Source organism: Podospora bellae-mahoneyi (assembly GCF_035222275.1).
Source record: "Podospora bellae-mahoneyi strain CBS 112042 chromosome 1 map unlocalized CBS112042p_1.2, whole genome shotgun sequence".
NCBI classification, from domain to species: domain Eukaryota; kingdom Fungi; phylum Ascomycota; class Sordariomycetes; order Sordariales; family Podosporaceae; genus Podospora; species Podospora bellae-mahoneyi.
The window spans coordinates 546,136-560,191 of NW_026946360.1; the positions used below are offsets into that span (position 1 = coordinate 546,136).

The 14,056-nt window shown below is 50.6% G+C and overlaps 5 protein-coding genes across 5 annotated transcripts; 1 reads left to right on the plus strand and 4 right to left on the minus strand.

Moving 5' to 3' along the window:
• Nucleotides 1-156: 156 nt before the first annotated feature.
• QC761_123040 (uncharacterized protein) lies at nt 157-2,076 on the minus strand. Its single transcript, XM_062875565.1, has 3 exons — nt 1,221-2,076; nt 543-1,162; nt 157-489 (listed from the first exon to the last, which is right to left on the minus strand). Exons 1-3 carry the CDS (start codon nt 1,237-1,239, stop codon nt 256-258), a joined length of 873 nt encoding a protein of 290 aa, XP_062736140.1. The 5' UTR covers nt 1,240-2,076; the 3' UTR covers nt 157-255.
• QC761_123050 (uncharacterized protein) lies at nt 2,058-6,272 on the plus strand. Its single transcript, XM_062875566.1, has 2 exons — nt 2,058-4,128; nt 4,178-6,272. Exons 1-2 carry the CDS (start codon nt 3,890-3,892, stop codon nt 5,772-5,774), a joined length of 1,836 nt encoding a protein of 611 aa, XP_062736141.1. The 5' UTR covers nt 2,058-3,889; the 3' UTR covers nt 5,775-6,272.
• Nucleotides 6,273-6,343: 71 nt separating this feature from the next.
• Nucleotides 6,344-9,256, minus strand: QC761_123060 (uncharacterized protein). Its single transcript, XM_062875567.1, has 8 exons — nt 9,209-9,256; nt 8,717-9,132; nt 8,630-8,660; nt 8,183-8,574; nt 7,854-8,131; nt 7,591-7,804; nt 6,751-7,535; nt 6,344-6,690 (listed from the first exon to the last, which is right to left on the minus strand). Exons 2-8 carry the CDS (start codon nt 8,895-8,897, stop codon nt 6,508-6,510), a joined length of 2,064 nt encoding a protein of 687 aa, XP_062736142.1. The 5' UTR covers nt 8,898-9,132; nt 9,209-9,256; the 3' UTR covers nt 6,344-6,507.
• Nucleotides 9,257-9,943: 687 nt separating this feature from the next.
• On the minus strand, nt 9,944-13,169 carry PHM7 (phosphate metabolism protein 7; the record flags this gene model as incomplete). The annotated part of the gene is made up of 4 exons (XM_062875568.1): nt 9,944-11,163; nt 11,220-11,618; nt 11,679-13,043; nt 13,109-13,169. 4 exons carry the CDS (start codon nt 13,167-13,169, stop codon nt 10,340-10,342), a joined length of 2,649 nt encoding a protein of 882 aa, XP_062736143.1. The 3' UTR covers nt 9,944-10,339.
• A 46-nt stretch (nt 13,170-13,215) lies between these two features.
• Nucleotides 13,216-13,788, minus strand: QC761_0026560 (uncharacterized protein; the record flags this gene model as incomplete). Its single annotated transcript, XM_062872178.1, is given in 3 exon segments — nt 13,216-13,339; nt 13,598-13,726; nt 13,742-13,788. The coding sequence occupies 3 exon segments, from the start codon at nt 13,786-13,788 to the stop codon at nt 13,216-13,218; spliced, it is 300 nt and encodes a 99-aa protein (XP_062736144.1).
• Nucleotides 13,789-14,056: the final 268 nt, after the last annotated feature.

A 14,056-nucleotide genomic window follows, 5' to 3' on the forward strand; every position in this document is an offset into this window, starting at 1 on the left:
TGAACCAAACCAAACCAAAACACCATGCAAACATCGTGACTTTGGAAACAGGACAGAAAAGAACACAAGGTGTTACATGTTGTGATTGTAGAAAAGAGACCTCGTAAGACTCAACAGTACAGCAATTTTGTGCCCACCCCCACCCCCGCCTCCTGAACCATTCCCTATTACTAAAACACCGTTCGTCCTTTATGGACGACTCCATATCCGCTTCCAGCTCTCACTCATTCTGTACCTCACCCTCTTCAAAAACCCCTAATTGTCAGCCAACAGAGGCGCTCTCTCGGCATCTCCAACAGGCTCTCTCCTATTGCCGAAGAAGTCTTCCCGCCCAGTCCAAGCCGGCACGGCAACCAACACAGTAGCCACAAACAGCACCGACATGATGGTGAATGCAAAGATCCACTGGAACGCAATGATCTGTCTGAAAAACTGCGCGACGCCCAGGGAAGCTGACAAGACACTGAGAGCAAACCCCATGGTGTAGTCCTATGTTCTATTAGCACCGCGCCGTATTCTTTTTGTCTGATGGAAGAAAATACCTTGTATAAAAAGATGAAGAACAAGCCATAGCCCAACAAGCTCCAAATAAAGACATTGGCAAAGATCCTGGCAACAAGACTATGCTGATGGGGAACCATGATCGCTCCATTCCAGTAGATCGCCACAAACGTCCAGGCCAAGGGCCAGCTCACAGCTCCTGCGTGGATAAGCTTGGTGTAAGTCGCATGGCGGAAGTACAAGCTTGACAGGTTGAAGAAGTTGATGATCAAGATGATCTCAGACCAGACAAAGTGCGACCGGACAAAGAGCATAACCCAGGCGAAATGGAGGAGGTTGTTGAGAATGAAATGGCTGCCGACGGAAGCCGCGGCGTTGACGATTGTGGCATCAGAGGAGAAGAGGTGAGAGGTATAGATCAACTGGAGGATAAACATGACGACAAAGTAGATGGAGGTAATGACTGCATTTTGGGTGAAGCCAGAGTAGTGATGATAGTTCTGGTGCCAAATGTTACCCCCAAGGTATTTTCCGTCGGCAGGCGCATGGGTATCGTAGTAAACGGTGGTGACGACGGACAAGAGCCAGGTGAGAAGTGAGAGGACCTTGTAGGTCGTGATGGAGGTTGTAGTGTGGGAGTCACGCTTGGCGAACGGGTTAACTGCGGTCACGATGGTTAGTATTGATCCTGAGATCGGGATGTGGGATGCGAAGCGTACTTTGGTGGAAGCGATCCATTTTGCCGGTTCAGCGTGTATTTCCAGGACTTCGAGAAGTTGATGACTTGCTGGATTGTCGGGTTGTCAAGAAGCAATGGTAGGAAGGTCGGTGTTTTGTGTTCAAGGAAGGGTTTCCTATCAGTAGTGGAGACGGGATGGAATGCTCGGGAAACTGCCCGTCAGTGGCTGCCTTTTACTTCTGGTTTCAGTGTTGCGGATGTTGCGGGGAAGCAAAGCACGTTGGGATACACGAGGCAGGGAATTGTAGATTTCCAGGTTGAACAAAAACCAGCCGATTGGCCTTATTGAGCTCCAAGTTGCCACCCCATCTGTTTGAAGCAGTGGTCTTGCGTCGATGGATTGGATGAAGGTGTGTTACTTTGCCTACATAGGATGCGTTACCTGTTACCTGCCGTTGAAGAACCGGTCACCTTGACAACTGCGTCATTGGTTTTGTTTATGACAGATGATCAGTTTGAGGTAAGACTCTCCCAAGTTTGGTGCTCCTAATGCCAAAATAGCGATGGAACAGAGGAGAGAAATTCATTTTTGATCCCCCCGATATGGCTGAAATATGGACAATAACTGCAGAGTTGCTCAGTATCCAACATGAAGTCCATCAATTAAGTTGCGAATTCGAGATGCAGGACAGGAAGGATGCTGCGGGCCAGCGATGATATGATTGGCCATTGATTTCAATCAATTACATCATACCCCTCCACAGTTCACTTTGAATCGTTCCACTTTTGACTGTTGTGAACCTCAATGGCCAGGCCAAATTCCGCCTCGTGTTGGCTTCGAGAAAAAAACACATGAGGATTGTGGACCTCAAGCATTCTGGTATCGCTCATTTTCAGCCCAAACCAACCAGTCCAAGGCTTCCTCGACAGTCGAACCATCTAAGCTACAAGCTTCATTGTCAGCCAGATGTCATTTCGGACCTACCTTATAAAAAAGTGCGGGGCAATTCAAGACCGACCACCACTGCAGGTGACATCGCCGATCTCCAAACACCATTAGGGATCACGAGGCCTGCCTGAACTTGGAGATGACGGGAAATCCAGTTCAGCTTGGTGAGACATGGTGAGTTTGGGAATCCCGTCATGTCATGTACACTGCTAGTTATGTCCGGACTGTCAAAAGTTCACTTTCCTAATTGAGCTATTGTCATTAGATGGAGAGATTGTACATTTCCAATTCATGGCATTCTGCACACCGCATCGATATCGACCAGGAAGGCAGATTCGAGATGGCATATTGGACCCTTTGGGCATTGAAAGTTAAGCAGCCACGTCAAGTGTCAAGAGGCTGGTGGATTGCAGGTGGCTTGCATGATGTCGTCGCCCGGCTTTGGTAGCCCCACCCGGTATCACATCATCTGGTTGGTGAGGGACTCCCTGCACCTTTTAGGTGCCATCACTACAGTTGCAACGCTACTGTCAGCATGATGTTCTAGGTCCAAATGGATTCCGGGTCTCTTAATTGTACACTACATTCTTGTGGGCACCAAGCTGTTTTTTCTTTGAAATTACACGATACATCGACCTGCACACATACATTCCCTACACACCACACCTGCTGCTCTCAGAAGCCGATGCCTTGCCAGGCGTATTACCTCTGTCATCAGTTAGCAACGGCAGTCCGTGATGGCTGAAAGGGTCTCACCTCGAATAACATGAGTATCTTAGAGGACTCAAAGATTGCCGGTTGCTTCGCCCATTCCAGTTCCCTTTTCCGTAACTGCCAGCTTTGTTTTCACAGCCCGGCGGGAAACCAGTGTACTTTCTTCGAGTCGTGGGCCGCTTTTCCCTTGCGTAGTTGTGCTCTCCCAGCTTGATCTCTGGTAGATGTTCTGGAAGTCCTCTACCGGGTACCATCGGTGTGGGCTTCTTTGACGGTTCGTTCGTGTGCGAGTTCGGCTGGTCTTCTTGAGATTCGGCGGAAACGACTGCCGATGGTGCTTTGAGCTCGAGTTTTTTCTTTCGGAATGTGGTCGGGATACCATCTGTGATCCAAGCCCCAATCTCTAGGAGATCAACGGCTGAGTCTGAAGATAGACCCATGGTGAAAACACGGGGAAAATGTTGGGGACAATCTTTAATGCCTCTCATTCCGTCCAGGCTGCCTTACTTTGGGCAGACACCGTACTTGAATCTCTTTCTTCGACTCCTTTCCCAACACTCACATAGGAGGCAGTTCAAACATCACCTTTTTCATCACCGCCCAATTTGATACACAGCATATTAGCCCACAAATGGCGAAACAGTGGCGGTCAGCTTTGGAATTCTGGAATTCCATTTCAGTATCAAAACATTTATTTCCTGGGGTTGACGGGCAAAGCGGCTCAGCGCACACCTCAGTATGCATATGCATTAGTGAATCGTCGCGTCCAGCATGATACGACTCGCTCCTATTGGCCGCATCCTACTGTTCACCGTTTATGAGAGCCAAGGATGCGCCTTTCAGATACGGCTTATTGGGTTGACTTGGACGCCTTGCGAGGCGCAAGGCACAATTTCCAGTTCTCCTTTGGTCGTCCGCGAACCGACCTGAGCTTCAATTTCCATTTGCCTTAAGAAGATAGAGTTCGCTTGTCTTCGGCCAGGCACGATGGCATTGGGTATATTAGGAACAAGAGTCAACTGCTTAGAATCATCAAATCTCTTCCGATGACAGTCAAAGTAGGACAGCCAGTGTCTCGATCCAAGCACCAGTCTCGAGTTTCAAGACGAATACACGCCAGGATGTCCGAGAGAGATAATTTCGTCCCCCACGAAAAAGAGCACGCAAAACGCATACAGGAGGAACGCTGGGAGCACTATAAAGATGTTATCGTCGCCAAGTACAGAGAGTCGACGCTCACTAACACCAAAACGTATATGGAAAAGGAATACAACTTCAAAGCATCGTGGGTCATTTCTGCCCCTGTTCAACTAATATTCTAACGGTTCAACTAGTCGGCGTCAATATGTTCACCGTTTTAGCAAACAAAAATGGAATATCAGCAAATACAAGGGAGGACAGCCTCAGGTCGTGGATGAGCCATCGCCAAACACCCCCCTTTCGAGGCAGAACCCAGCCTCACCTGACCTTTCGTCTGTTGCCCTTCATCCCCCTTCACCCACGACAAGGCCAGCTTTTGATTTCTCACGTTACTCGTCTGAGCAACTGGCTGCATCCCACATTCTCTCAGACGGCCTCCTGTACCTCGGTGATTTGAATAATGCGTTCGCCATCAAAGCGGAGCTTTACAGGGTTATCACGGCAGGCCATGGCGACTTTACTGATCAGGAGATCAGACGACAACTTTTACGACGATATGTCATTGACTGCATCTGCATCATACAAACCGAGGCCGACGCAAAAGCTGCCCGTCAAATGCTGGAGCAGAATGACCTTTTGTACGAGAGGTGGGCAGATACTGATGACAACACATGGGAGAGTGTTCTCTTCCGCATTCTCACCTCGAGGACCTATGATTCGGAGAATTCTGAAAGCTCGATTATACAGATTGTCGAGATCATCAACAAAACCACCGTCGAAGCAGACGAGGCAGGCCACGAAAAGCTGCAGACACTGACGCCTAGAAAGTACCGTTTCGACCTTCTCATGTACAAAATATTCAGCTATGCGTTGGAGAGGTACAATGAACCGACAGCCGTGGACGAAATGCCCATTGACGTTGGGGGGCTCCTGAAGCAGTTCAAGAACACCCAACCCGCAATCAAGGACTCCAGCGTTGATCCTCGGCTGGAATGGGAACTCGTGCTGAAAACTCTGGACTTTTGTGTTTCCGAGCTCTCAAATGGCGAGTTTCATCCCCTGAGACTCGACAACAAGACCACCAGGGCCAACAGGATTTTCTGCACTCTTTTGTGTGCTCTTCAAAAGCAGATTATGATTCGGGAGCAAACAACGACGGCTCTAGACAACATTTCAAGCGACAAGGCACATGCCCAGTTTGCAAGTGTTTACACCGAGCTTCTCGGCATCGTGGTCGGCCTGATAGTCGATGAAGCGCCATCCTTGGAATTCTCCCGAAATCCCTTGCCACTGAAGGAGTGGGCTCTGAGAGGCGCCCAAAAAGTCAAGAGTCTTGCGGAACAGTCAAACCTTGACCAGGAAAAGACAGGTCTAATTGACCGGTTCCTCGACAAGGCAAACTCAATGAACGTGGAGATCATGCTTGAGAACCTTTCGAGGAAGCAGCCCGAGGAAGTCAACATCCGCGAACTCAACCTCCTCCGCAAGGAATTGGCACAGAATCTCGGCGTGGAAACTCTTCTCGACTTGGAACCTAGAGCATCGGTGATTGTACCCTTGACTGCGAGCTGGGAGCTTTACGACCGGAGTGCCTCTCAACATAGCCAACCTGTGTTTCACCTGCTGCACGGCCAACCGGCGCCAAGGGGGGCTAGATCACGCTCAGTATCTCGATCGCATTCGCCTTCTGCTACTAGCAGTAGCCAGTCATCCGCCACAAACGGAAATGCCACCGGCCAGGCGAGCGATGCTTCTGCCGAGGGGGATAGTGAAGATATTATTCTTGACTAAAAACGCCCCCTCCCTTTCACGTCCTGGGCACTGTTGTTTTTCTCTCGATTCTCTCGTTATATAGACTCAAGTTTTTTCTGGGCCCGTTTCTCATTCCACATTTGATATAAGGTAGCCAGCGCGTAGTTTGGATCAGCGGGTTCATTTCGTTTTGTTTGCCTTTCTTGTCTCCTCCCTTATGTTGTCTTTTACTACTCTATACGCTATACTAGAATGACTATTTTTCCTTCTTTCCGTTTCATCTTGACACTTGCTCTCTGTTTTTCCTTTTCCCCTCCAACGACTTGTACGTGAAAAACATGGAGAGCTTCCTCATGCCCAGAAATACACGATATAGAATAGGTAGCAAGGCACGTATTCACAAGAGGTTCCGGACTGTCTCACGGTGTCTTTACCGGCAATCCCTGTGGTGTTTACACGCCCTCGGGGTTTCTGAATACTCGGCTTGACGACGAAATTCTTGCAGCAACGCCGATAAGTTGGTCCGCCCTTTTACATGTTTGACACTTGACGTGGTATTCTTTACTTGTTTGGCACGACATGTTCAATCCCAGAATGCGCGAAATAATCCCGGGGAGAAATCTTTCTGATTCTCAGAACATGTACTTTGCTACCAAATTATCCCGTGTGTAGTATTGTACACGTCCTTGATAATGACAAATTGATGAGCACAAAAAATGCAACAAAACAAATGAAGCAAAGCTCATGAAAAGTTGAGTGGTATGCATGCCTCTCAGGACTGGTAGGGACGACCATGGTCATCATTGACGCGCCCTGCAACTCCGGGACCCTCCGCGATACCAGGTCCAAGGCCTGGAGGACCATTCGTAAAGGGGTTTGATGGCGGTGTTACATCACTATCGTTGGGGTCCGAGCCGCTCATGGTGCTGCTGTCTTGTTTGATGATATCTGCTGCCTGGATCCGCTGTTAGTGTCGTGGAAAAGCTAGGGGATTGTGGGGGTCAGGTTGACAAACCTTTTCAGCGATAGCATACACAGCTGCCTGGATGTGAGCAGCCGGTAACAAAGGTATAATACCAGCATCGATAACCCTCAAGTTCGATGCCCCGTACACCATCAACCGCGGGCTCACGACTCCCCCAAACTCCAAAGGTAGCATTGATGTTGATCCGGCAGGATGAAACTCGGTTTGCAGCTTGGAGTGAACTGCCTCCAATAGAGCTGTATCATTCTGGCTGGTAAGATCATCCCAAGGGTACGCGGGCTGAGGGACGAGCTGCTGCATGGCCTTTGTCTTGACTAACTGATTATTAAGCTTGAGACCGCGCACAATGATGTCGCAGTCGAATGGGTGTGAACAATAGCGCGGGTCGAGAAGAATATTTCGGGCCACGGAGCCGTTAGCGAGGAGGTCGGCAGACAATGCCCGGACAAAACCTCTGCTCAAAGGATGCTGAACTGCTGCTGTTAAAGTACCGATGCTGTCTGCCATCACCTCGAGCGCACCCACACTTGAGCGGGCGAGGAGGGAGGTAAGGAGGTGTTGTTGACGGGCATAGCCTGTCAGGATCGTTGGGTGTTGACCTGGTCCAGGAGGGAGGTGAGACTCGGGTTCGGAACTAGGTATGTTCGATAAGAGGGTTTCCCAGTTCGTATCGAGATGTCGGAGAGAGGCAAACGCGAGAGTTGAGATTAGTGGGTGCGTCAGGGGACCTGTTCGGTTGGCAAAGTATTGGCTCTCAACTTCCTCAAGAATACTGCCAGTGAGGTTGTTCGCCGTAAACATTCCAAAACGAGTGTCTAACAATCATCAGCTACTCATTTGAGAAGTGGAGAACCTCGGATAGTCACTCACAGTTGTAAAACGCGCCGACCATTGCGTGATCTTGGAGGTTCTGGCCAACCCCCGGCAGGTCGATCTGAACAGGTACACCCAGTTCATCCAGAACGGAAGCTGGACCTATGCCAGACACTTGCAGTAACGCTGGTGAAATGATAGCCCCCGCTGCTAGGATCACCTCCCTATTGCATGCCATTCTCTTCCGTGGGGAGTCAAACGATGTTGCGAACTGCTTTATTAGTTCTAAGTCCTAGTTCAAAATCACTAAAGCCGCTCACCTCAACCCCAAATGCTCTCTTGAGACCCTTAGCAGGCCGTTCGGAGTCTTCATCAATAGCCTCAGTCCCGAAGAGGACGCGAGTGACGGTCTGCTGGGTCGCCAAATGCAGGTTTGGGCGACTTAGGACACTGTCCAGATACGCCCTTCGGCTGTCCGCTCGTGACTGGTTACGATCGTTGATAGTAGCTGGGGCAACCGAAGCGCCTGCTGCAATACCGGTATTGATGTCGGGAAGGAGCGGGATCCCGAGCTCAGAGATGCCCTCGAGGAAGTTACCTTGGAGTGGTCAGCGTGAGACCCTGCCATGGAAAAAAGGGGGTGACATACGAGATGAATTATAAAAGAATCTCGGGTAGCCTACTTGCAAGGGACCTTTCTGGCCGTGAACTTTCATATGTGGTCGAATATGAAGATTTTGACTGTCTTCTGGAGCCACACAGGCAGTAAAGTTCTCGCTCTTTTTGAAGTAACGAAGCATTCCGTGCCAACTCCAGCCGGGATTCCCCAGCGTACGCCAGGCATCATAATCGTACCTGGCTCCGCGGGTCATGACGAGACCATTGAGGATGCTACCACCTCCAACAACATGACCCTGGCCGTAGTCCCGAGTACGGTTGTCTAAGGATTCCTGTGGTGCGGTGGTGATGTTCCAGTTCTGAGACGGAATGAAACCGTGGCCGACAAGTCCGGGGATAGTGACGAGGTCCGGGCCTGAGTCTCTATAGTTGTGCGTTAGCAGATATCTAACTGAACTACTGCTCGGTGTCTACTAACAACTCGCCAGCCTCGAGAACAAGAACAGTCACTATGCCTTCATGTCAGTCAAACAAGAAGATGCGTATGAATCAGATAGGAGCCCACCATTTTTGTTCTCGGTGAGTCGATTGGCTACAACGAGGCCGGAAACACCGCCACCGACAACAATGTAGTCGTAGGAAGGGAGCGCGAGATCGATGAACTTGTTGGCTGGGACGAGAAGCCCATCCACAGCCTGTAGGCACGCTGAAAAAAAAATAGCGACTAAAAATGCAGTCAAATCCATCTCGAACGACTGAATCAATGGATGAAGTGCAAAATATCGTCAAGAAATGCTGTTTGACAAAAGATTGGTTCGCTAGTAGTTAATCCCTACAAACGCTGAAAACTCATGACTTGTATGGGTGTCGGTGGGTAGGTGTGTGATGCTGCTCCGCTTGACATGAAAATAAAACGACGAGGTCGCTGGGCGATGAGAAAAGGGGACAGTGTCGGCGGTGAGCATATCTGGGAGGGAGCGACTTGATGTGGATGTCAAAGCATGCTCACGCGATATTCATAAACACAGCCCTCCTCTCAGGTCGATACAGAACTCACTTGCTCCCAGTTCCCCACATCGCACATTCTTTTCCTCGACTTTCATTGCTTGACCTAACGGGCGAAAAGGTTTTGCAGCCTTCGGGGCCAGAGCCTCATCACATGGCAGCAGAACCACGGCCATATGTTCATGGCTCCTTCCAACCATCGAAGCTCCTTCCCAATATCAACCACACTTACCCCCCATCTGAACACCGATGGGCCGAAACTGTGGCCTCATGCTCCACTTCTCGTCTTTACTCACTGTTTTATTCGCACGAGTCTCGCTCACGGATCGGAGCCTGGAGGTAACGTGTGGATCTGGAGCCGTTGTTTGCCATTGCTGCCCCTTGCGTTTCCGTCACCCACATGCAACGTGCGGGCAGGCAAATCTGGATGTTGATGTCACTGTCCCGACTGCTGCCGCGCAGAACATTTCTTTGATCTTCTCGCCAACACTTGGACTGGGATTAGAATTAGATGAGACGAGCTCAAGACATATATGCTGTAATCCAGGGGAAGTGGTGATTTATGATATGATACCAGGGCTGAAAATACAATACTAAAATAAAACTAGTTGGTATTGCTGCGTGATAGAGATCGATCGAGCGGGATCATCAACCTGCCCCAAAAAACACACTTGATACTAACAACATATCAAGGCGATTCTATGCACCGTATGCTGATCGAAGCAGAAAAGGAGCAGCTGATGTCGTTTTTCTTGAAGAATTTCAAGAAGTGCGACATCATCATCCACCCCTCTCCCACCTCAATCAACAAGTTAAAATAACAAGTAAAACAAAATAGCATTCATCAACTCCCTACAACGAAAAGTTTCCTATCACTCTTCACACTTGTTCATACAAGTAGAACAAAGAAAACAGAGGTCCATAAAAGAAAGAAGTGTCATAAAACTACGTGCTCAGCCTAAGAGCTGAAAACACAAAACATCGAATTATCCATCCATCAAAGTGTGGCTTGGAAAGGGGGGGGGGTATCTGCGCATATCCATTACTACAACCTTTTTTCTCGCCTCTCTCCCTCTTGCTCTCTCTCCCTGCCGGTATCATATATCTTTCTCTCAGTCTGACAACAAAAGCCAAATGCCCGAAGCCATGCTATGCAGATCAGATATGCAAACACTGAGTCAAATTAGTAAAGAATCTTCTCCTCCCACACAGGCGGCCTGGTTCCTTCCTCGTCCCACTCCAGCTTGCCCTTCTCGTTCAGAGTGCACCCTTCATCAGTGATGGGAATGATCTTGCTGGTGTGGGCAATCTCTTGCTTGGAAACTCCCGCCGGGTCTGCGGGGATCCAGAGCAGAGGGGCCTGGGAGGTGACACTGGGCGGGTTGTATGCATTCTCGATGATTTCGGGGGTATACTGTGGCAACGACACGTGGCGGGGCACAAGGTTGCGCAGTGTGGCGTAATCGGAGTAAATCCAGGGCTTCAGGAACCGAGTGAGGAAGTTGCCCTTGCTATGAGCAGCCGCCGCCTTTCGCGCCGCCCGTGAATGAGCAACTTGCTCTTCGGCACTCTCCACAATACCGTCGCCATTGAGGTCATGCTCATCAACGAACTTGTCATTTCCGTTGCTGTGGCTTGCGCCAGCTTCGCCATCAAGGAGGCGAACTGATTCCTCCTCAGCGAGCAGCGACATGGGCATATTGTAGAGGAGAGGGTCAAGAGCGGTGTTGAGGCTGTAATGGAACAGAACGGTGAAAATGATGAAGATCACCATGAGAATGACCGGACCAGGAGCCGTTCCTGCGATGAACAGTCCGAGCATGCAAATCTCGCCGAGGTAGACTCCGACGAAGAGCTGCTTGAGCGCCTTAGGATAGATCAGACCGCGGGTGTCGATCTGGGTATCAGTGACAAAGAAAACATTGTATCTCCAAGCGAAGTAGAAGAGGAACATTGCGATGGTAGCCCAGCCCAACATAAGAGGAGCAATGCACGAGTAAGTAATGGCTACGTATTGTAGTTAGCGACAGCATTGAAAAAGCGGGACAAAAGTGCGGACATACCGATAACCACAATGTTGGTGTAGACCGGCATGGTGCTGCCCCATGAAATGGCGCTCAGGTTAGACCACTTCTGGTAGAGGGCGCGGGGTGTGTTCGCCAGGAACTTGTAGAGAATTGTGAAGATGAAGAACCCGACGACCTGGGTGAGCACGCTAGTGGCAATGGTCAAGCCCTGGACGATGAAATATGTGATGTAAAAGTTGGATGCTTTAGGCAAGCCCTGAGCCAGGATTTTCGGTGTCTCATTGGGGGCGTTGATGATCTGTTCAATGACGGCAGGAGCCGATGACGACAAGGTGGTGACCAAAAAGACCTGGATGACCTGGAAGGCGAAATATGCGTTTTGGGTGAACAACTCAACGCCGGAAATTGATGGCTCGCCAGACAATTTCGCACAAACTACAAGACTCGTTAGTTTAATTGGGACGCTGCACAGGAGCTTATGGTCGGTCTACTTACGGCGCATGATGATGGGCACCAACGACATGAGGATAGCAAGGGCCACAGATGGCAGAAGGCCAGTGATAACGCCCAGGATGACCTTGGGAATATCGGTGAGCCACGACAGCCAAGAATACTCCGTTGCGAGATAGTTGATGTTGCTGATAGCACCGACAACAGCAACAGGGATGGCCCAAAAAATGATCAAAGCAGCGATGAAGGCCAATACAATGTAACGCCGAATCACAAGCTGCCACCACGGAACAGCCAAAGACTTCCAGATCACCTCGCTCGGGCGAATACCAACGACACGGTTCGACATGTGAAGACCTTGGTGATGGGCCAGCATCTGAGCGGCAGCTTCGGCGGCCTGCTGCGACGTGAATTCGATGAAGACACCCGGAATGTTCTTGAAAGCGCCGCTGCGGTACTTGGCTTGGACAGCTTCCGCCTCCGGGATGAGGCGCTCCAGCTCGGCGCGGCACCAGTTGATCGTGTCCACCTTCTTTCCAATCAGACCAAGAGGACCGGTTCGGTGTGTCGGCCGAGACTTGGGCGACAGCCATCGGGCCGCAATGCTTCCAGACTCAGCATCACCCGTGATCGCTTGCTTGTCAGCTTCGGACGCATTGGCGCCGTTCTTGATGGCCTTCTGCCGGGCCTTGTTCGCAAGCTTGATCAACTTGATCTCGGCCTTCTCCAGCTTCATGGCAACCTTGTCGCGCTCCTTCACCAAGTCATCCACCTCGTCGGTGCGAGCTGTGATCCAGATATTCTTGGCATTTTGGCCAAACACTTGGCGCAGCTTTGCTTCGTTTAGGTAATTGTCCGGGACGCAGGTGAACAAGACGGTGCGAGACGAAATGCGCTCCGAATAAAAGGGGCTGAGCAAGAAGGCCTGGCGCAAGTTAATGTAGAAGATGCACTCTCGCATGATCAGATACATGACGAAGCCAAAGTAAGCCCAGCTCACGAAGACGTGGGCAAAATAGCGGTTCTTGTTGGTGTCCGGGTTAACATTGGAATAGGAGAGTATGTCGAGCTCCTTCTGACCACCGCCACCGGTAGCATTGATGGGGAAAAGAACGGGCCAGGTGATGATGCAGCCAACGAAGCAGAGAACAAGCGCCATCTGCAGGTACCGAATGTAGAGGTAGGCATCGAGAGATTGGTGCTGGAGGGCGTAGATGTCGGGGATCCTCCAGAAGCTTCCTATCCAGTTGAACAGCCCATTGGGAAGGGGGGGCGATCTTTCGCTCTCTCTCAAGCTCCCCAAGTAGGTTCGCGGTGCGTAGTAGCGTCTCTTGCTACGTCTCAGTATCAGAAAGACGGCGAGATAAGCCCCAGAGACGACGGCGACAGGGGCGAGGGTCGAAACCAATGCTTTGTCAAGTGTGTCAGTACTGCAACTGCGTTGTGCCCAAATCATCTTCAGGAGCAAAGCTTACCCGAAAGCGAGGAGCTTTCCGCCGTTTCTCCAGTGCTGGAAGTATTGTTGCTGTTGCTCATGATGGCGGTATTGCAGAATTCAGCGTCTGCGCGCTTAGGGGTAGGGTTAGTAGCCGGCAATTATGCCTGAAGAGGTTCGTGAACCGTCGTCAATGCCGTCGTAAATGTTGATGTCTCTAGGAAACAGAGTTGAGTCGCCCTCCCCGTGAGAGGGAAACGAACCGGAAGGCCTGAAAGGAGCGTGTCAGATCACAGATCACAGATCACAGATCAGAGATCCTCGGGAAACGGAAGAAAATTGACGGGCTGGGCGGTGCGGAAGGGTAAATGGAGAGAGCTCCTTGGACGCGCCCGAAGCTTGTGCGCCGACGGAGTGGAACGAGTGGACGGGAGAGCAGGTCAAGGGAAACGACGCAGGGATGCGGGCTGGAGGAGGGTCCTTACAATTTGGTGGTTTGGCAGGGGAAGCCACGACGGCGTCAAATTACTGGGCTGGGTCTGGGAGCTTGGGTCGTGAAGCTACTCCCTTCTGGGATTGGACGATATTTGGTGTATCAAACACGCTTGGAACGGCTAGACCGCTGGAGGCGGCCGCCGTCAACGGGGGAGCCAACGGGCTTTTTATCAACTACGGAATGGACAGCCACTTCGGCCTTGTCTCCGACTTTTGGCAACTCATCGTTGTCTGCACCACCAAATCTAGCTTTGTGTTCTTTGCATCGGGGACACTGAATCCAATGACGCAAGTCGTTGCCAATCCAGACGTTGCATTTTCATTAGGCCCATGCACCTTTCAGCAGGGTCGGCCAGGGTCACGGCAATCGCTCTGCTCCAACTGCGACGCTGCCCCACCTCCACGAAACCTCGATTCAGCCTCTCCCACTTGTTGCCCTGTGCTTGGCTGCGGTCATCGCTGCCATACAACTTCGTAAAAGAACATCTCATTT